At 45.0% G+C, this 23,176-nt stretch overlaps 1 protein-coding gene across 3 annotated transcripts in view; it reads right to left on the reverse strand.

Annotated features, from left to right (window-relative positions):
- The window catches only part of KIRREL3 (kirre like nephrin family adhesion molecule 3), a 786,157-nt gene that overhangs the window by 26,671 nt on the left and 736,310 nt on the right, over nt 1–23,176 (reverse strand). For all 3 annotated transcript variants that reach the window (XM_048512011.1, XM_048512012.1, XM_048512010.1), the window contains one exon: nt 13,480–13,587. In XM_048512011.1, coding sequence (XP_048367968.1) covers nt 13,480–13,587 — 108 coding nt within the window. The remainder of the gene's footprint in view (nt 1–13,479; nt 13,588–23,176) is intronic.

The raw sequence follows: 23,176 nt of genomic DNA on the forward strand, positions 1-23,176 counted from the left end.
CAGAACATTTAAAGTTATGGTTATGGTGGGTTTTCCGGACTGTGTGGCCGTGGTCTACCAGACCACGGCCACACAGCCTGGAAAATCCACCCCAACCAGTTGAATCCAGCCGTGAAAGCCTTCGACAATACATTTAAAGGTATGTTTACATGAGACTTAAATTGGTTATGTCATTCCCTCTTTCCACCAGGGTCGTCGTTTTATAAGGGGTGGAGTCAGAGATTTCTCCTGGGATTCTTAAGGGGGTGGGCATGGCATTTATAGAGCCAATATTAGCTTTTAGTGTGGATAGAACCATTTTTTCCCCTTAAGCTGGATCCAGATTTGGCTTCCCTGGGCACTGAGGCTATTCCTGCCAGTTCAGTGGGATCCAGATGGCATGAATTTTCCTGGCAGTGAGATCTGTGAGGTGAAAATGCCATCTGGGGCTAAAATCTGACTGCAGGGAGAATTTTGGAAGCAGATAAAAGCAGCACAGAAACTGAAACTGAGGAAATACAAGCGTGGGTCCAGAAATGGCCAGCTCGGAAAATGTCAGCTGTACATTCAGAGGTAGCCGTCCTGTGAAACAAACCCCTCAGGGCAATTGGCTTGGGTACCATTAAGAGTGGAAGTTGGGGACACAAATCTCAGCCATGGCACACAGACCCTTGGGAAGTTTTCCTGGGCAAATCTTATTGAAACGAGTAAGAACTATGAGGCTTGAGCAGGGAAAATTTCCCCACGGATCGTGCCACATGGTAGTCAGTGGGAGGGAGTGCCATTTGGGGTTTTTCTGCCTTAGGCAGTAAAGGGTTTGTGCCAGTTCTGAATGCAGTCAATCTGCTCACATAAAATGGCATGCTCACCCTGGCTTCTGCAAACTGACATCCCATTAAACATCTGAGGAATTGGGCTTAATTTAGTCATCTTTGGCTCTACCTGATTTCACGTTTGATTACAAAACCTGAGGGGAGAAACAAAACAAAACCCAAACCTAAGAAGTAAAATCTTTGGCATCTCTCCTTTCTGATTTCTGTGGGATGTATCAGGGGGACCAAATGATTAGGAGAAAGGGAGAAATGCCAGAACAGGGGCTGTTTGGAAACACCTATAAATAATGCATAGTTTTCCAGCGACAGGCAATGAATCACCTCTCTGGCTGGCTTTTGAAAGATGCAATACTTTATGGGAGACACTAACTCAAGTGCTCGTGCGTCTGCTGTTCAGCTGCTCATCCAAATAAGAGGATGCTTACGGCTTCCAAAGGCAGAGAGACACCAAAGTGGCTGAGAAAAGGGCCATCTGTTGCTTGTGAAGTGGGACACTGGGAGCCATTTCTGCTTCTTCCCATTCTTTCCCCTGTTGTTTCTCTGCCGGTGCTCACGTCTGAGGAATCCATACAGCTTGCTTTAATTGTGGGATGCCAACTGTTCAGGTGGGACCTGGGGATCCCCTGGAATTACAGTGTCTCCAGACTACAGGGATCGGTTCCCCTTCCCACCCCAAAGAAAATGGCTACTTGGGAGAGTGGACTCTGTGGCAATGTGTCCCTCTGAGGTCTCTGACCTCCCCAGGCTCCACCTCACAATCTCCAGCCATTTCCAAACCCAGATCTGGCAATCCTACCCCTCCATATCCCGCTGGTGGCCAGGAGGGCCCTGGCAACCCTTCTTTAGCAAGAGAGGCTTATGTAAAGAAGCAACCTGAAGAAAAAGAAGAGCCAGAATAGCAGAAATCTTTCAGGCATCCTTTGCACATGTGAAGTGGGAGGCTGAAATACATGGAAATGCATGGAGCTCTCATCCAGCAGGGCTCTTCTCACATCATGCTGGCTGGACTGTCTCTACTGTGCCCCCCCTCTCCGCCCCGTCCCATTCAGACTTTATTTGTTGCATTTTTAGCCCCCTTTCTCCCAAGAAAAAGACCCAAGGTAGGTTATGGCAATGATCGAAAGCAATCAACCTTATTACACAGTGATAAAAACCCCCACTTCAACCTTTTATGGTACCACCATGAATGGAAGTTACACCATTGTAGGACAATGGAAGTTACCCCAGTGTAGGACAAAATCCTTTCCCTCTGCCCACCAGAGGTTAATCCTTCAAAACTAGACCTGGTAGTAGCTGAGATGTGCAGTGTCCTCAGTTAGTTCCAGAGAGCTTCCCTTTTGTTAAAAAAAACCCCACCTTCTTTGAGAACTGTTCTTCTTTTCCTTCCCCAGCCTGACCTAATCAGGCATACCCCCCCCCCCCACACACACTTTCATGGATTTGAAGTGGAGCACATGACTGATGGCCTCAAATGGATGGCTCAGCCTAGGCCAGGGGTAGGGAACCTGCGGCTCGAGAGCCACATGCGGCTCTTCTGCCCTTGCACTGCGGCTCCACGAGCCGAGCCGCCAGCCCCATCCTTGCCCGCCCTGCAGGCAGCAGGGCAGGCGCACCTACTGCCCACGGCCAGCTGGGCTGCGCCGCAGGTTTCCCCTCTCGCCTGCCCCATTGGAGCGGGGCGGGTGCTTTCCCGGCGGCCGGCAAGGCCGAGCCACCGGCTTCAACCTTGCCCGCCCTGCAGGCAGCAGGGCGGACGCATCCATGCGCTTCTCAGAATGAGCGGAGTAAAAGGTTAAAAAAACCCAATATATACAGTGTTATCTTTATTTTAAATGTCAAAAATTATTTGCGGCTCCAAGTGTTTCTTTTCCAGTGGAAAATGGGTCCAAATGGCTCTTTGAGTGTTAAAGGTTCCCTACCCCTGGCCTAGGCCAACCGCAGGGTTGGCCCTAGTTAGTACTTGAATGGAAGACAACCAAGGAATACCAGGGTAACTAAGCAGAAGAAAACAATGGCAAACCACCTCTGTTACTCTCTTGCCTTGAAAAGCTTACTAGGTTACTATAAGTCAGTGACTTGATGGCACTTTACACACACACACAATTATTGTCACTGATTTTCCTGCTGTTACAATAATAAATTATTGCATATCCATTCTCCGCATTAAAGCTGATTATGCATTTTTTGCTTTAGTCAAGAGAGGGTGCAAGGACTGTAGATAGTTTGTCCAGCAACAGAATGGAGAGAGTGAGCATCTTTTAAAAAGCCCCTACACTTGTCACAAGGTAAGAAGAATTAAGGTTCCTAATACCTGGAGTGTCTTTGAGTTAGCATCCCTGCCTCCAGGGTAAAGGCTTCTTAATTGATAACCTGGGGCTATTAGCCAAATCAATACTTAATTTAGAGGCTTTCCTCAGTCTGCCTCTTCATAATGTATTCTCCTAGGGAGCCCTGTGTTTTCCAGACCTTTGCTAGTAATAGGCTTATGCACACACCAGGGTGGAATTTTCCAGGTCTCATGTTGCAAGAACAGTGTTTTTCCTTTCTGTCCTATCCCCCCCCCCCCCCATCTTTATGGTTTATTGCTTCTTCCTCTTTTCTTTCCAAGGCTAGGAATGATGTCCTCAGCACCAAAGCCTTGGCATTTAATCACAATGAAAAGCCAATTACAGCCGCATAGAGTCCTCTCTTAGGGACATTACTCCTTAAATAACTTGCGGCTTGTAATGTCATCTCGGAAACAACAACTGATGTGTATGAAACCAGTTAAAATATGTCCCCTGGGGCATCTCTCTGCTTACTGTATACATAATTTGCTTGTGGTGCCTCGTGCTGCTCCTCATTAAAGCAGTAGCAGGAATCGCCTTTTGTGATCACAGTTCTGCCGCCCGTGACCCGTTGTTAGCTTATTCAGGCTTTCCCTGATGCCTAGCCAGGAAATTAGACCTTGTGAGCAAACAGCTTTTAAGAGCATCTTTGCTTGGACATGGAGGAAATTCTTATTAGGTCACCTGGCACACTCCCTGGGGAACCAGGCCAGGTGGTTCCCTACAGTGCATTTTGGAATCCCATGACAGGTCTACGATTTGAAGTGGTTTCAGATAACGATGCTCCGTTGTTTACTTTGGGAAATTCATTCCACGCTCAGCACAACAATTAGGAGGAATAACATTAAAAATGTTTCCAAATGCATAATATAAATGCATAACATTTCTAAAAGAATGCATAACATTTTGCAAAAGAAAGAAACGGAGAGGGAAACTTTCAAAGTACTCACTGCCACAACACATTACCAAAAAGTAGTTAAACTACAAATGAATGGTTTACATTATAATTGGGTAGGTACTTCATGCAGAAAACAGAAGATCTGAATTTTCATTAGCTCTGAAATAGCTATTTCAGAAAGTGACAAACTTTGCCCGTCTTAATTGAAACGTGTCTGATCCCTGTTGGCCTTCCAAAAGCTTTGACAAGGTTTGTTGATTTCATTAATGACAGTATCTCCAAAGACCATAAGCCATTCATCTATTGATGGGCCTTTTGAGGCTCTATGGGACTTTGCTAACACTATTATAATGGTTGCCAGTTCAGAACTGCTCTTGAATGTTAAGTTTTACTATGTGTGTCTGCCCTGTTACTCACGACCTAATCCCTAGGGCTGGGCCAAAGATTTGAAGCAAGCAGTTTAACCACGAAATAAGACTTTTCTGTAGGTTCTGCTGTTGACACCATTCCCCATTCCCATGTCCATCATCTCTTCCTGGACTACTTGTACCCTGGAATCTTGTTTACATGGCTGATAAAATAATATAAGGACTACATCAACAAACAGCATTCATTATAAATCATTCACAAACTCAAAGCACCTTTTTCCAGCCCAACAGAAAAATGGTGTGTCCAATTATCGACCAGTCTCTAATCTTCCCTTTCTGGGCAAAGTGGTTGGGAGAGCAGTAGCAAATCGACTTCAAGTCTTCTTGGATAATTCATCTGCCCCAGACCCTTTTCAGTCTCAATTCAGGCCAGGCTATCTGCTAGCTTTAGTTGAAGACCTCCATGCAGAGGCGTAGCAAGGAAGAAAAGCGCCCAGTGCACTGGTGCATCCTCTGCCCCGCCCCGGAACGCCCCCGCCCTGGAATGCCCCTGCCTTGCCCCCACCACACCCCCATGGGGTGAGCACCCGGTGCGTTGCACCCCCGCTCCCTTGGAGCTATGCCTCTGCCTCCATCTGAGAGTAGACAAAAGCCAAGCCTTTCTGTTGCTTTAATTGGATTTATCTGCATCCTTTGATATGTTAGATCATGCTGTCTTGCTGAGGCACCTGAAGGCAGAAGTGAGCATTAGGGGAATGTGTGTTGAACTGGCTCAAATAAGTCCTCATGGAATGGACTCCAAGGGTTGCTGTTGGAAACCAGTTGTCATCGATGTGTTATTGTTATTGTTAAGTAGGATCCTATGATGTAATTTCTGTACTGCTTAATGTTTTATTAGAATACTTATGCTATGTTTCAGTACTTCATGGTGGTTCCAGATTTCTAAAATCCTAACGCACTGGTTGCTGAATTCCAATTTTGTAAGTTGTACTGACTCACTATGTGTCATCTGCCTTGAGTCTTTATGAGAAAAGCAGACTATAAATAATGTAAATAGAATAAAGAGTGATGCTATCATTTAGCCATCAAGACTTGCCTATTTGATATCAGTGAAGGCAAAAGAAACAGCCACAGTTCACACTGAGTTTGGGTGTGCATCTTTCTAAACAGCTTAAGGCAGATAATCCTTCAGTTCATCTGCAGAATTGCCTCTCGCACCCATGTAGAACTACCTGCATTCAGAGGAGGCCACCTGCCTGGCCCCTTCACGAGTGCCTGTTCTGGGTGACCCTGTGATTCTATGACTCTGTAACACAGAGACATTTTAATGTGGAAGGAAATCAGATTAGTTTGTCCTTCCCCACCAGCTCAAGTAGTTTCTCTATCTGCCTGAAAGCCCAAACTCTGTCATGCAGAACAAAGACTTCACAGGGCTGTTCCCGGCACTTTTCTGTCTGTAGCACATCTTGAGTGTGCTGTTTGTTGGGTGGCAATTGCTTGTGCAGCACTTCACTGGAGAGGGAAAGGCATCTGCTGCCCAGGCAGGTGTCCCCTAGAAAGCCACTTATACAAGCAGGATGGACTCTTTCTGCACCTCTTTTGGAGAAGGGAACAGAAACGTTTGAGCAGGTTCCCAGGAGGAAAGCGTTCGGAGTGACAGATGGCTGTACGGCAGCAATGCTCTCAGCATATCTTTGGCATTCTTGCTGCGTACCTCATTTGAGCATTGTATATTTTTTAAAAGAAATGTATGGCTCTCCGTCTGTTAAAACCAGACTTGATTTAAAGCAAAAGGGAGCTCTAATTCTGAAACTGAAAAAAAAATCCACATTTTTGAAACCAGAGCTGGCGCTGTGGGCTAACAACATGATGAGGCTGCCGGCGGTTTCTTGTTTCATTGGAAAATCGCACGAGGAAAAACACTTCTGAGAATGTCTGTTGTAGCGAATGGCGGCCTGTTGTGAAGCACACCCTGCTTCCAAGTGGTGCAAAGACTAGGAACCTGACCCAGTGGGCAGGAGTGGGCAGAAGGAGAACTGGAGGAGAGCTGGTGTCTTTGTACTGAGAGGGGAACCTGGTGGTACACAGAAGAGAGGATGTGGGCCCTGGGTACTTTTTGCCCCGAGCTCCTCTCAAATCTGGAACTGGTCCTCTTTGTAGTATTTGCTTTGTGCACTAGTGCATAAGTAAATCATGGGGTGGTACATAAGCACTCCTAGAGGGTGACAGAACCACTACCCCATACTAAGCCCCCAGAGAGAGAGAAGAAGAAGGAGGAGGGGGAGTTTGGATTTATGTCCCACCTTTCTCTCCTGTTAGGAGACTCACGGTGGCTTACAAGCTCCTTCCCCTTCCTCTCCCCACAACAGACACCTTGTGAGGTAGGTGGGGCTGAGAGAGAGTTCTGAGAGAACTGTGACTAGCCCAAGACCACCCAGCAGGAATGTAGGACTGCAGAAACACATCTGGGTCACCAGATAAACCTCTGCCACTGAGGTGGAGGAGTGGGGAATCAAACCCAGTTCTCCAGATCAGAATTCACCTGCTCTTAACCACTGCACCACAAAGCAGAGAGAGAGTAAGATTGCATGCTGAGGTGCTTTAGCCCCCCCAACCAACAGTGGCTTTCTGTTCCTCTGCCCATCTCCTCCAAGTCCGATCTCCAAGCTCTCTCTCTCTCAAAATATGTTCCAAAGGAAGGAATTCCTCCTTTAAATGCCCTCCAGATCCCATTCTTCCACATACCAAGTTCATACAGCAAATGAACTCTGATCTGCAGCTGACTATGTGCAGGTTGGTGGATATCACAATAAATGTTCCTGTGTTCTGTTGGCTATCTATCACTACTGAGTAAATTGAATCTTCTCTAGCCACCTTGACAGACAGAAGGCTAGAAGAAACACTTGATGTGCAGTCTTTATTCAGTAGAGAAAGGTTGTTTTAGTTTAACCCCTGAGTGTTCACAAAGTGCAAATTAAATGTCAATCCCAAGTCATTACATTATTCTACATGGAAGGGAATAAAGAAATGCAGAAACGAGATGGTTGCCAGATCTAGCAACTGTTACCCTTCATCTTGTGACTAGGCAAAGTTGGGAAGCTTAGTATCTTGCACCAAGGGAAAGGGTACTTGGCCTGCTAGCCAAAAATGCCTTTTCATACTGATAGACAGAGGGAATAATGCCCTGGAATTATATAAGAGGAAATAATGCCCTGGAATTATGTAAGAGCTTCCAGGTCAGGTTTGCTTGCTGATCAGAGTGATGAAGGGTCTGGCTGCACAGGAGTCTGATCTGACAGCTGTCCATTGGCTAATATTAGAGGTTGGCCTGTGAAAACCTGGGCTCAAATCTTTGATCAGTCAGGGAAGTTCATGCCTTGGCTAAGAATGTATTAGCAACAGCAACACAGAATAAAGTGGTTGGTTTGCAATTTTATGAATGTATTTGCTGCAGGGTTTTTTAAAAAGAACTTTTGTTTCTATAATGATGGGTTTAGTATGATACTATGTTTTGTTTCAGATTTCTGTAATCCTAGTGTTATTATGTATTGTCGAAGGCTTTCACGGCCGGAATCACTTGGGTGCTGTGTGGTTTCTGGGCTGTATGGCCGTGTTCTAGCAGCATTCTCTCCTGACGTTTCGCCTGCGTCTGTGGCTGGCATCCTCTGAAGGTGCCAGCCACAGACGCAGGCGAAACGTCAGGAGAGAATGCTGCTAGAACACGGCCATACAGCCCGGAAACCACACAGCACCCTAGTGTTATTACTTTGCTTACCACATGTCTTATTCTTGTGATTGCTCTGTAAGCTGCCTTGAATCTCAATGAGAAAGGTGGCCTACAAATAATGTAAATAAATAAATGATGGATCAAACAGACACTTGGTGTTTTAAAGATTTTTCTCCCCAGTTGTGACTTGCCTTGGAAATATACACTGAAATATGAGCTGGAGTTTTTTGTGAATACATATATAATCTACAGCCTCATTCCTTCTCCCAAGCAAACTACAGGGATCTCTCAACAGAAAATCCTCAGCATCTTCAACCAAGTTACAGGATTATTTGGGATGACTCATATCACAGTCAAACTGGCATAACATGATGAAGCACAAGTATATCTCTATATCATCGAAAAGAAAATTGTGGTTATGTAATATTTGTAAAAGTATGTTAAATAGCACTATAGAAATTAAGATGGGTTTGTTTGTTTTAAGTAGCCGAGGTATCAAATTCTAAAAGATCTTTTTACACCAATGTAGAATCAAAGCACTTTATTGAATAAAGGGCGAGTCAGCTATACCAGTGCTGCACGGACATTAAACTAAACTGCCCATCTTGTGACCTGAGTTCAAGTCCAATTTTCAGTCAGACCCCCTCCTCAGCTAAGGGGTGCCATGAAAATGTTGGAGCCGAAAGATTGGCATGAGAGCAAGACACTGCTCCCCACAAAAGGGATCAGTCTGTGAGCATCTGAAGGACAACTTGGTGATCTGCGGAAATCAGCACTGATTTTCCCTCCAAAGATCCTGCCAGATCAATCTTGTTTCCTCCTTTGATTAAATGACAAGCTTACTGGATCGAGGGAATGATATTGTTTACCTAGATTTCAGTAAATCTTTTTAATGGCCAGTGGAGGAAGAAGGCGGCGGTCCTGGCTTGCAGAAGGGGGAGTGCCGGGCGGTGGTGCCTGGGGGTGATTTTGCTCCCCCATGTGATCTAAGTGACCCCTGATGTCTCTACAACTCCCTGATATGGATAACACAATGAACTTGGGGAGTTCCCTTCTTCTTGTTATGACTTTGATAGAGTAGACCCGACCTATTTGTTCTTGGGCTGCCTTTCAATAGGAGGCATGATTTTGGCACATAGTTTTGAACTGAACTTGACTTGCCGATTTATCGGTAGCAACGTTCTGATTAGCGGAAGTGGATGTATCCAGGGGAGTCTGGCTTCTTCTGACCCTTGCGGTTCTCTGATTCTAAGAAATCGGTGGTGGTGTCGAAACTGAATCTGCTCTCTTGAGACAACTTTGCAGCATCTTTCTCTCATCTTGTACACATGCTGCTGCTATCACATGAATAATTGGGCTCTCCAGAGAGAGCCTCCAATTGCAAGTTTCTCTCTTGTCTGCTAGGCTCACAGCACGAATTCTTCCAGCTGTGGAAGCTTCCTGTCAGTTCACACAAAAAAGGTGGTGCCATTTTCTCCAGTCATGCGCCTCCCTTCAATTTTCTCTGCTTTGAAGTGCAAACATTCTCTGGAAATGTTTAGGCTTGGTACAGCTCGAACCTTTTAAAGAAGAGCTTTCTTCACATTTGTCTGTGGGATTCTCTCCCAAAGGGAATTAACCTGACCCAATTGGCCCTTTTAGAAGCCTGTAAAAACATTTCATTGTCGGATTCCAAGGCTTTGTAACCAAGCTTCGATATTCCCTCGGTTTCCGTTCTTAGCATTTTGTGTGTGTATCACGTTAACAGTTCTAGTTGAATTTTCATTATATTTTAAAATGTATTAGCTGATTTATTCATTTGATTTATGTATTTGATGTCAGTAAAGTGGAGTATAATTTTTCAGTTTTTTAAAATAAATAAATCCACTAGCAGTGGTCTTGCCCTCATTTGCATGAAATTCACAGTCCTCCTATAATGCAGGTAAAGTAAGCAAGAAAGGACCTCTGAATTTAAAATACGCACTGGGGGTTGAGATGGTGGGGATGGCATAGTACTGGAGGAAAGCAGCTTCTAACTCCCCTGTCCACCAATCCATATTTCAGCTTGTGTCTCAGGAGCTGAGCCATTCTTTGAACAGAGTTGGGTGGATCCAAACGTTTCAGTTTGTGGGGTGCTGTGTGGTTTCCGGGCTGTATGGCCGTGTTCTAGCAGCTTTCTCTCCTGACATTTCGCCTGCATCTGTGGCTGGCATCTTCAGAGGATCTGAAGATCCTCAGATTCTCTGAAGATGCCAGCCACAGATACAGGCGAAACGTCAGGAGAGAATGCTGCTAGAACATGGCCATACAGCCCGGAAACCACACAGCACCCCAGTGATTCCGGCCGTGAAAGCCTTCGACAATACATTGAACGTTTCAGTTTGTGTTCCTTAGCATGGTTCCAGCTTCCCAATGCCCATTTCTTTGAAACTCCGGCTTGCTGATCTACACTTTGGCATTTCCAATGCATGTGTGATCTACCATCATCACTCTAATGTTAGCCAGGGTGCCTTGCAAAGAACTCAGCGCCATCTGGTTCAATCAAATAAGGAGAAAGTAATGAGCCCCACGTCCTCTCCTCTTTTGAATCAGAGGAGTGATACAATGTTCTTCACATCTATCTCTGAAAAGAAAATATAAGAGGGAGGGGGGACGCGCACACTGATTATGTCTGACCACTGACCCCGTAACGACGACTTGGCCCATTTTCTATCGAGCGGACTTGAATGGCGCATCGCTGCAGAACGATTCCGGGGAAATTGAATTGGCCTCTTCACAGGTCTTAGCGGCGCACCCGTCCATCAAAAAATACTTACCAAAATACAAGATTAATGACTGCCGGAGATTTAATTTGCTAATACCTGAAAGAGCTGCTAATGGGGTTTGGGAGAGTTATGAAGTGGGGGTGAGACAGGGGATGATTATTGCTCTTATAATTAAACTACTGTGCAGGTCCAGCCGTTCATTAGCCAAATCCAAGAGGAACCAGGGCGTTTTGATTTCTTTGCAAACAATCCAGAAAGAACCAACTGTTTTTTATTGGCAACACCACACAGGATGTAACACAGAGTTTGGCTTATTTGAACTACAACAGTTACAGGCACCGTTTGGGAGGGCCTGTACTCCCCTCTTGTTGTCTCAGAAGCTCAGAGCAATCATCTTTCCCTCCTCGATTGTTTGATCTTTATTTTTCAAGCCAACAACCATTCTTTACTTTCTCCCTGCTTTTATCCTAATGAGCCATCACTTATACCTTTTACTAGCACGTCTGATGTTTATTTTAACATTGGTACCGATATTCCCGCAAAGTCCCATGGCTTTGCAAGCCCAACTTTGTTCTCAAACATTTATTTCATGGTAATGGATAATCTTATTCACCCCCGATGGCTCAGAATGGGGGACGATATTTCATAGAACAAAGTGTCTTCTAATACAACCCAGACATTGGTAAGTAGTGACTATAGGTTTCCTACATATGGAAAAGGGAGCTTGGACAAGGCTGGTCCTATATATGGGAATATGAGGAAGTGTATAGTTAATTTTTTTTCCAAACGAGAGCAGGAAGAATGGCAGTTTCAACAGCAGTGGTCAGTATTTCCTCTGTTCCCAATGAAGTAGTAAGGCCATTCTCTTCATTCAAAATGCACAAGTACTAGAAACATGTCAAAATACAAGCTTACACAATCCTACTATGTACATTTCAAGACATGATATTAACATTGGGAAAATGTATTGCCCCATTATTCCCTCCCCCTTTGGGCCACACAGCTCTTTGTTGTCTGAGATTGCATCTAGAAAATTTATTCTTTCCACTGACGGACAAAACAAGAAATTCTAATAACCAAATTGAAATGTCAAGATGTAGATGCAGTTCAGTACCTACTGAGGTTTGAATGGGATTGGCCTGGTCTGTGCCTGACAGGAAACAGCTCAGCTTGGCTGACTGGTGAGTGGGCACACAAAGGGATGGTCAAGATCACAAAGAACTTCAGGCTGGATTAATTTAATCCATATCTTAACCCAGTTGTTTAATTATTTGAATCTCCTCCCACATTTTTTTCTTGCTTAGTCGGGGAGGTGCCACGGCTCAGCAGCAGAACATCTGTTTTGAAGTCAGAAGATCCCAGGTTCTGTCCCTAGAATCTCCACTTAAAAGGGTCAGAAATAGATTATTTGGAAGGCTCTTCCTGTGACCCTGGAGACCTCGAAGGACCAATGGGCTGACAATGTATTTATGTGTACTTTGCTTGCTCTTGATTATGACTAATGAAGCCTACCACACTACTTAAGCAAGTCACAATCCTCTCCATCTCATTGTCTCCCTCTCACCTGGTGCCCAAGACCATAGCATGATCACAAGCCATTGTAATGGCTATCATGAGGAGAGCCAGTTGGGCCAGATCAGTGGTCCATCTCATTAAGCACACTGTTTCACACAGAGGCCCACCAGTTACTGAAGGACCAACCACAGGACATAGATGCTGAGGCCCCCCTCTGCTGCTTCCTCTCTGTGCTATTCAGAGCATCGCTGCCTCTGTAGATGGAAGCTGTCTTCTGTCACCATGGTGAGTAGCCACTGATGTACCTCTCCTTCACCAACCAGCTCTTACAAAGCTATCTAGAATTAGAGAACTGAACTGAATGGGGACAGCATGAAGAGGAGCAACTGTAGATAATTTCAACTCTGTATGGTTCCTCCTGATTCACATATTATAGAGAACACAAATTGTGTCCAGGATCCCCACTTGGAATGACAGTTACATGTGAATTACGGGTTCTCCTTAATTCCTGGACACCTGATGCCCTATTTGGATTGTGACGGTGGCATGCATGGACCTTTCAGACTTCTCCCTCTAAATCCTTTTTCTGACCTTTCATGGATCTGGAGGTTACACGATGTAGTCTGGGGAAACTCTGTATACACAGGAAGGAGCTGGGGATGGGGAGATGCTGTGGCTCAATGACAGAGCACTTCCTTGGCATGCAGAAGGTGCCAGGTTCAATCCCTGGCCTCTCCAGTTAACATTTAGGTAGTAAGTTATGTGTTACCCTGGAGAGCTGCTGCCAGTCAGAGCAGATAATACTGAGTTGGATGAATCAAGGGTCTGCTTCTGTATAGGGCAGTTTCATGTATTCTGGGAGTTTCTCATCATACAAAATATCACTTTTCTGGGACTATTTTAGCGGGGAAGGCTCATGCTCTTTTGCTATGCATGCCACAGTTATGATCCCAGGAAGACATTGGTTGCACAAGAACTGCAGAGCCCCATCCTGTCTTCCCCATAGTGTCTGAAGTGGGAGGTTTCCCATAAATCCCACCAGATGTCATCAGTGAGAGTCAACAGAATCAAAAGAAAAGGAAACTTACTTCTTTGTGAGCGCGCACAGCAGAAGGCCACGATGGTGGCCATCAGGACCAAGAAGGCCACACCGGCTCCGACGGCCACACCTATGATGACTGCCATTGGCACTGACTCTGAAAAAAAAACACGATGGCAAATGAAGTGGAGATGGGCTCCCGAGACACTATGATTCTCTACCCCACTCATTTGAGCCCTCCAGTCTGAATAGCTTTGTTTGTCTATCAGTCATCATGCGTTTCTACAGGTATTAAGATTAGAACTCAGCCAGTAAAACACACGGGCAACCTGGTGGGTGAGACATGGAAGACTCAACTGACACAGAACTTATTCTTCCAGAGAGGAGGCATATAGAGAAGTGTGGCTCATGTCACTGACCCCTGGATCTCTGGTGTTCAACAAAATAAATGTAATCATGCCTGGAAGTGATGGTAGAGTGTGGATTCTGATGGTGTATTTGTTCAGTTAATTTCAAGTCATTTATTTCAACTATTCAGATCCTTGCGTTGGATCTTGCAGCCAGATTTCTGATGGGAACCAGATTCTGTGTGTAAATCAGCTGCAAAAACCTGCCATGTTCATGCCAGGTAAAGGATGTGTCATTCTGGGAACCTCAACTGCTGTTTAAATAGCCAAAAACAAGTTTCTAGTCCTGAAGAGCCAGCATGGTGTAGTGGTTAAGAGCTGTAATCTGGAAGACCAGGTTTGATCCCCTACTCCTTCGCAGGAGGGGCAGACTTTAATCTGGTGTACCAGGTTTGTTTCCCCACTCCTCCACATGAAGCCTGCTGGGTGATCCTGGGCCAGTCACAGTTCTCCCAGAACTCTCTGAGCCCCACCTACCTAACAAGGCGTCTGTTGTGGGGAAAAGAAGGGAATGTGATTGTAATCTGCTTTGAGATTCCTTGTGGTTGAGAACCATGGGGTATAAACCCAAACTTTCCTTCTTCTGTGAAGTCTACAGAACAATATCTCTGGAGCCCCTGAAACTGAAGGGTTGGCTTTTCATTGTTGAAGAGGGGGCAGAATCTCAGAGGAGGGGGCACAGTCTCTTTCTTTCCTCCCACAGCTATTCATTTCTATTCTCCTGAGCTTTCAAGCCTTCTAACCACCATCTTCACCTCTTTCTATTCCCCTCTGATACCCGTTGTTTGCCAGACACTGCACATTGTTTGAAAACCTGGACACTGCAAGCAGAGTGAATTAAACAAAGGAAGCAAATGCATACTAAAAGGCTGGAAGCGTCTGCCTGGTATATATAATCCACAGGCGCATTACTTAGACATGCAAACGATGCCGTTTTGAGTGACATAACCTGCTCCCCTTTGCAATTTCTCTGCTCCTCCCAGAGGAACCGATTTCATCAAGAGGAAGTTGTGGGAGTCAACAGGGCAGAACGGGAGTGCTGTGCCCCTGGAAAGGAGATGATTTGGGCCTGAAGCAAAGCCAGGTGTGTGTCCCCCACATGAGCAGCCTCTGGCTCAATGGCAGCACTGGTCCAGGAGGCCACTATGGGTGTGGCTTTGCCCATCACCTCTTCGTGCACAACCAGTGGTGGGATTCAGCCTATTCGCACCTATTCGGTAGAGCCGGTAGCTAATTTTTTGTCTAGTTCAGAGAACTGGTTGTAATCCATTATTGAGTCCATTCAGAACCGGTTGCTAAATGATTCGAATCCTACCACTGTGCACAACACTGGTAGCTGGGATAAAGGCAAGCCTAACTTGGCCAGCATTTCAAGGGCTTGACTCATACCCACCTCATAGAAGCATGGATCTAGGAAATGATGAGAGGAGCAAGCCATATCCCTGTTTCTTCCTGCTCACTGCCACCCCTGGGAGAAAAGCTGGACCTTGGCGGCATGTTGGCACCTAAGGGGCTCACCTTGAGCCTACCAAGGGGCACAGCAGATTCAGGAGACGAGGGGTACAAGTTATTCCCACTGTCCCCTCCTGGGCTTCCACTGGTGGTGGTGGGGAACAGAGCCTTACTGGTATATTGGCACCCTGGTATTTGGCACCTCAAGCAGCAGTCAGGGTTGACATTTGGGAAGTCAGTTCTGGGGCGACATCCTCCAAATGAAATACTGTTGGAAGGAATCTTCTTTGTGCAGGCCAATTAGAAGAAGAAGAGTTTGAATTTATACTCCCTTTCTCTCCTGTAAGGAGACTCAAGGCAACTCACAAACTCCTTTCCCTTCCTCTCCCCATAACAGGCACCTTGTGAGGTAGGTGGGGCTGAGAGAGTTCCGAGGAACTGTGACTAGCCCCTGGTAGCTGTTCTGAAGAACTATGACTAGCCCAAGGTCACCCAGCAGGAACATAGGAGTGGGGAAACAAATCTGGTTCACTTAGATAAGACTCCTCTGCTCAGGTGAAGGAACGGGGAATCAAACCTGGTTCTCCAGATTAGAGTCCCCCTGCCACACTGGCTCCACCTGTTCTTAACCACGACGCCACATGACGAGCATTATTTTGAAAAGGCTACTGGTCCCTGCAATTCTCTGTCACCAGTTTCTGCGCACCGATGTGATCATTGGCTGATGTGCAAAGCACTGCAGGCATAAAGATGAATCTTTTTTTTTTGCTAGAAATAACTTTATGGGTGTTGACCATGGGAGGCTGATTGAGAATGCTGTGTTGAAATGAAAACACACCAATTGATTAAAAAAGAACAAAATGTCCTATCAATGCATGTGGCAGCACTATCAGAGGACTTCAAGAGATAATTTATCAGTAGGCCCCGGACTACGAATCTCTCCTGTTTCATCACCAATTTTCTCCCTTTTCTTATTTTTTAAAAGGCTTAACTGGTCATAGCTCTCCCCTTACTTTTGAAATTGCAATTAGCTGCACCCCCTGATTTGGATTGGTTGACATGGTGTGGCGAGCCTGAAATATAATGATCACCTTAACATCTACCTGCAAATAAGGGAACAACTGAAATGGCAAAAATGGTGAAGTGGAAAGGCTTAATCCACCCCTGTACCAAGGTCCCAATCTGTTACAAGATGCCCTACCATGTCTGGTTGAGACATGCCTTACCTATTAAAATGGTATAACCTTGATTCAGGGACCAATAAGGGAACAAGCACTACCATTTTCCTTTTCTTGTTCACCTTTACATTATGTGTCATCTGCTTTCAGCTATACATGACCCCACCCCTCCAAATTTACTCCCAGTTCATATGCACTAAATTTGGCAAACCTTGCACCCAGTTCTGACAAGTAGCATACGAGATGATAAACCTGCCGTCTGAACTGTACCACTGCTCAATACGCTTCCACTAAGGAAAAATCCATGCATGTAGGAAATAGAAAATTGGGGAGAAGCCAAAGTTAGAAACCAACACGCAGTTCCCTATATCCAGGAAGGTTCTGATCTAAAGATTCCTAATTAATAATCTGGAAAAAAACTGAATAGTTGGATTATAAGGCAAAGCAGCTGGTTGTTGATGGATGCAATTTTTTTGCCAGATGTTCTCTTTTGGAGAAAACTCAAGCGGTAATGCCGTGTGACTCTTGGAGAACCGAAAAATGTAGCTAGTACATCGGGTTATTTACTTTCAGCACAACGGAATAGTTAGATGCCAAGTTACAATATTCATTTAATTTGTGTTTAGGGGTTTTTAAATAATAATAGTCCTAAATGACTTTGGAGACGGTGGCGCTGATTGCTGTTGCCGCTCTTTGCATCTTTAATGAATACACCTGTGTGCATAACATTTTGTTCTGGGGAGAGTTTGTGTGAAGGACTGCAGCCAACCAATAAGAAAGGGCACAGTCCCAGAATCCATGAGTGGGATGAATGTACTCCTGACTTTTAAATTTCTTGCTTGACATTAGCATTACGGTGATTGCCTGGGTTCTGTTTTTATAATTGATAACTCTTTAACAGTTGGAGGCTGAGATAAATTAACCCAATGTGAACTTTGGGACTGTTAAGAGAATGTCTCCGAAAACAGGTGGTTTTGACAAATAATCCAGTTGGGCCTAGGGGATGCTGAAACACTCCTTTCCCGCCTTATATGAGGACCCCTGCTGGTTCAGACCACAGGTCCATCTTGCCCAGCACCTTGTTTCACGTAGTAGCCAAACACCAGAGGGTCAAAAAATAAGCCATACAGATAAAGGCCTTCTTGCGATATGGTCTCCAATTAATTTCCTGACTATCTATCCTCCCATCTATGTCAGAAGTCTGCAAAGCAGGCACCCCCCTCCCCCAATCTTGCTGGGCCTCAAAGAACTTGTGGGATTTTTCAGACTGTGTAGTGAGTGGTAGCACAAAATGGCTGCTGTGGGAGGAAGGGCAAGTAACAAAATGGCTGCCATGGGGATGGAAATTATTACATGTCAAGAGGTTTCAAGCCGACCACCTTCCTATGAGAGGGGCACCTTTTTTAATGATCCAAAGGTGACATCTCCTGGAATCTTCCATGCGTCTGAGGTGGATGAAAGATAGGATTTACTCTTTGATGTAGGAACAAAGTGGTTTGCGGAAGAAGCAAGTGGGCACCAGGAAACGCATCAATGAGGTATCACTTCTGTAAGGTATGTGCTTTGAGGTTCAATAAAAAAACATCACAGAGACTGGGGAACATGGTGATTCGACAGGTTTGAGCTTGCAGAAGCTCTCTGCTGCACTTTACTGAAAGGGGTGCTTACTGGCATCAGAGCAGACTGAGTGAGACTCCAGCCTCTCCAGAAGTCCTGGAGACTTCAAATTCGATAGGTGAATTAGCTACGGCTCATCTTAAACCTGCTAATTCTGAAAACATCCAAGATCAGTAAATATGAGCTGCCTTCGGTTTCAGAATCTGCCTCTCCATTTCCCCCCTACCCCGTTTTCAGTTTCCCTTTCGAGTTTCTTTTTTCTTTTTAATTGTGTGTTTGTATACTTGTTATCCTTTCCCCTGTATTCTTTTTTCTTTTGTTGTTATGATGTTTTGTGAAAAATTAATAAATTTTATTTTTAAAAACCCACCATACACCCCGGTTAGAGTCTCTGTCTGTTAGAAGATACACTCTACCTGAATGTGAAATGAAAATGGCATGAGGGAAATGGAAACTTGTGTTGGAGTGAAGTATGTGTCATTTCCTGGCTTTGTCCCTTCCTGTGAAATGAGTAAAATTAGTGATCAAGAGATTCCTGAATATCCATGGGACCATGGCAAATGTTGATACATTGAGTCTGGCACACATATAGCGTCTGCCCAAGTTGTGGCAAATGTACTCAGATGGAGCCAAGAGGAGCCGTTTCTTTCGCCATCCTTACCCTAATGAAACTGAGAAAAATCCCAAGGTTAGAAAGAGATAGCCCTCCTAGTTAGTAGCCCTGTTTCCAGCTATTTTTTTTTATTTCCAGCTATTAATTATTTTCTGATTTCATTACTGGATTGCTGCAATCCAAAATTCCTGCTTGCTTAGGAATGGCTTGGATCAGCCTCATTTAAAAGGGCAGTTTCATACATCAGAAATGCCTTGTGGTCAACACCAGGACTATAAGAACATAAGAACAAGCCAGCTGGATCAGACGAGAGTCCATCTAGTCCAGCTCTCTGCTACTCGCAGTGGCCCACCAGGTGCCTTTGGGAGCTCACATGCAGGATGTGAAAGCAATGGCCTTCTGCGGCTGTTGCTCCCGATCACCTGGTCTGTTAAGGCATTTGCAATCTCAGATCAAAGAGGATCTAGATTGGTAGCCATAAATCGACTTCTCCTCCATAAATCTGTCCAAGCCCCTTTTAAAGCTATCCAGGTTAGTGGCCATCACCACCTCCTGTGGCAGCATATTCCAAACACCAATCACACGTTGCATGAAGAAGTGTTTCCTTTTATTAGTCCTATTTCTTCCCCCCAGCATTTTCAATGAATGCCCCCTGGTTCTAGTATTGTGAGACTTTGATTAGACATGCGACTGGAGTTCCCCATTGGTAACTTAATTCCCTGGTCTCTGTGAGCCTGTTCTGGATTGGAACTAAGGCGGAGGGGAAAAAAGCACAGTTGTCAGCCTGCCTGTGTGCAATTTTCCTGATTTGAAATGCCCCCAAGGATGTGCTATTTGCCCCAGTGGGAGACCTATGGGTAGCCATCAGTACAGGTAAGTTCCTCCAACAGGGCAAATAGTGGCTTCCAAATGCCATTTTAGGTCAGAAAAAAGACATGGTGGGGTGAGAGGTTTGAATTCCCTTTTCCTCATGCCTCCTCCTCCTGATTCATGATCTGCATTAAGTCTGTGCATACCTATGAATTAAATTTAATGGGAACTCACAGTTCTGGTCTGGCCAGCATGAGGATTTATAACATGAGAACTGGTGCTATTAGAGAACGAACACAGTAAATAGGGAGAGTCAGCACAATTGCACAGAGATTCTTCGGGAGATACTGTCTTTCAGTATCAGTTTTCAATAGCCCTTCTTTACATGGCCAGAATGGGACATACGCTTGGTGTGGCCTCCCACCTGAAATAAATGGGATTGTTCTGAAACTGCTCTGACTACAGAAAATGGTCCCCCCGGCTCTGCAAGTTTTCAAAGCAATGAATATGCATGAGCCACAACTGCTTTATGGAGCGCCCATTTGGTTAACACCCAGCAACAGTACCATCAGATCATTCCACTCTAAATTTCTGCATAAATTATTTGGCGTGCCAAACTGCGTCCCATATGCAGTTCTATGCCTAGAATCTGTAGCCAATACTCCTATTAGGAGGCCACTATCTGGTTAAAACATCATAAAATTTCATGGCTGCATATTCAGCTTATCAAAGCTCCGACAACTCACTGATCCCTTAACTCCACCTTGGAGAGGAACTCCATCACACTCTAAGTATGGTGGTGCACATCGAGTTATAACAAAGATTGGGGAATTGGGCTAAGTGATAGTGACTCTCTCTGAACATGCTAACCCTTTACTGGAGACATTTGCCCTCATCAAAGAGCTGCTACTAGCAATGGATTATCAACAACTGCAGAGCTTGGCCAACAAATCCTGGTTGCACCTACAATGAACGTGGTAATTCCCATTTGTGCAGGGAAACCCAGCCTACTATATTGCAGTGCTTTTCTTACCAACCCTATATATAGGAGAGCCTACATGCTGGCTAGATTTAACATTATGCCATCCCCGCTCCGTAGAGGAAGACTCAAGGGTCTACCAAACGATAAGAAGCTTTGCCCCTGCAGTCCAGGGCAGTTGGATTCCATTGCGCACATTCTCCTCCACTGCCCACTTTACCAGAATCCAAGATCCGGCTTATTACAAATCATTGACTCTATGAAAACTCTGACAGAGCTTGATAAAGTAAATATGCTCTTAAACTGTAATGACCTTGACTGTTGTCTCGCAGTGGCAAAGTTTCTGGCTGAGGTTTGCGAACTGAACTTATGATCCAGTGTGAAGTTTTATCTAGTAATTTTAACTGTATTTATATTGTATGTTCTGTATGCCAATAAAGGCTTATTGAAATACAGAAAATGGGAGGAAAGCAGCGGGATCTCAAAAAATCTGGGAGAAGCAAGATTCCTCTTGAATTTCAGCCCAGTATGTTCAAAGGCATATGATGACTTTCTTTTTGGGATTTACAATCTTCAGTTCTTCTGTCTACCACCAGAAGCTTCAAATTAGCCATCCACAAGGAGGAGACAAAACCTACCTACAAATTGGCATGACGCTCCGTGTGTATGTGGCAAAATACTCCCAGTATGAACTGTAATGCTTCATGGGATTGTTGCGCAGCTTTGGAAGGAGATGTTGAGCTCATCCAAGGCAGACTTCACTTGAAGTGAAAGTGGCCGGGGTCAGTGGTCACTCCAGGCAAAGAATGTCTCTGTGCAGGGCTTGGGCAATTCTTATCCTACTGTGCTGGTCACCAAGAAGTGAAGCAAGGGAGAATCTCTGCCTCCCTTTGCACAGTTTCTCAGCCCAGTTATTGGATTTATAGGTTAGTTCCATGTGTGGCATTATCTTTATGACTCATGGGGATAGACACAAGAGTCCCAGCAGGCATTTTTGGAACCCAGCAGCTGTTCGAAAAGAAAAAAAATCCCAAACCTTTGACTTGTAAACAGAGTCAATTTAACGTGAGACTCTTAAGAAAGACTGAATTGTCTCCCAAACACCACGACATGTTGTCGGACTCATTCCTTTCTCTGTGATCTTGCTCGACTGCAAAGATGACTTTTCTAGACATCGGGGTCTATTACAGCTCCCCTTCCCCCCATGGCAAGGAAGGAACTGTGATGGAAGATTTCATTATCTGGGTCTCAGCGAGACGCTCTATGGAGCTCGAGGTTCTACAGTGCTGTCAGGCTAATTTCTGGGTTTGACAACTCGAAATTGAGTTTGAAAACTGCTCTCCCTTGCTATCAAAGCTCACTTTTTCTTCAAGGCCCTCGCCCAAAGCTTGATTAGTTGCTAAAGGAATATGACGACAGCCTTTCCTATTAAAATGCCCCATGCTGCATACTTCTCCATGGGGGGTGCAGACACAGTTTATGTCCCATTCTTGTCTCTTCTTGCCCGCACTGCAGGTGGGGGTGATGATGAGATGGAGGCTGTATAATCTACATAGCGCCAATTCTGTGTCTGGTGTCAGGCAGAAAAAGATCCTGCTTTTGTCAATTTCCTGTACTTCCGTGTTCGGCGCTCACGCTAAACTAACAGTACGGGGTAGATGCTGGATTTACTATGCAGCTATTCAACATCCAAGTGTGAGGTCTGTGCGGGGTTTCTAGGCTTGTGCATTCAGATAAACCTGAATGGAAAATAAACCCTTAAAAAGGCATTTCAGCTTTTCAGATTTATTTTCACCCCTCCACCCCCCCAAAAATTGGCAGCACTTAAAATGCAGCAACTAATCTGAGCCAAATCAGCAGATCCTGGAAAATGCTGAATTTTTTGATACTTTTCAGGCCAGCTTTGGCTTGCTGCCACTAAAGCTCCTTTCTTTCTCCCTCCTTCCTTTCCCCCTCACTTACCTTGAGGAGACGGAGGTGGGGAGAGCATTCAGTTCTTTCTCCCCCCACCTCTGAAGTCCGCATGAACTTAGGAAGCTGTGTGTGTGTGTTGTGGGGAAAACTGAATACTAGGCTCAGAATGGTCAAGCCCAACTTTAAGCTCCCCCACTGCCACTTCTCAAGTCCATGTGGACTTGGGAAACAGCAGTGTGGGGTGGGATGTTGGATGTGGCATGACTGATACCACCGTCAAGTTCTTTCCTCATTCAGCTCTCCCCATGGACTTGGAAAGCAGTGGGGAAAGTTGCCAACCACAAATGCAGGTGAAATGTCAGGAGAAAATGCTACTGGAACATGGCCATACAGCCCGGAAACCCCACAGCACCCTTGTGTGGATGTTTGGTCTGATAGTTTTTGCTCCTAATGTTTTGTCAGCCACATGGGCAAAATGTTAGGAGTGAAAACAACCAGACTATGGCCACACAGCCTAGAAAACCAACAACAGCCAGTTGATTCTGGCCACGAAAGCCTTTGACAATATATTAAATGACTGTACCGTGAGAAGCATTTTTCCTGTCAATATCTTCCATATTATCATGCACATGTGTATGCCATACGGAGAAGGAATAGTATAACCAGCCTATCTATGCAGGACCTTAGGAAATTCAGCCTTGGTTACAGAACTGGCTGATGACATCCACTTTGACAGCCCACATCTCACTAGTCTTTCTGTACCTGGTTACATTATT

The sequence above is a fragment of the Sphaerodactylus townsendi genome, linkage group LG12 (assembly GCF_021028975.2).
Source record: "Sphaerodactylus townsendi isolate TG3544 linkage group LG12, MPM_Stown_v2.3, whole genome shotgun sequence".
In the NCBI taxonomy this organism is placed as follows: domain Eukaryota; kingdom Metazoa; phylum Chordata; class Lepidosauria; order Squamata; family Sphaerodactylidae; genus Sphaerodactylus; species Sphaerodactylus townsendi.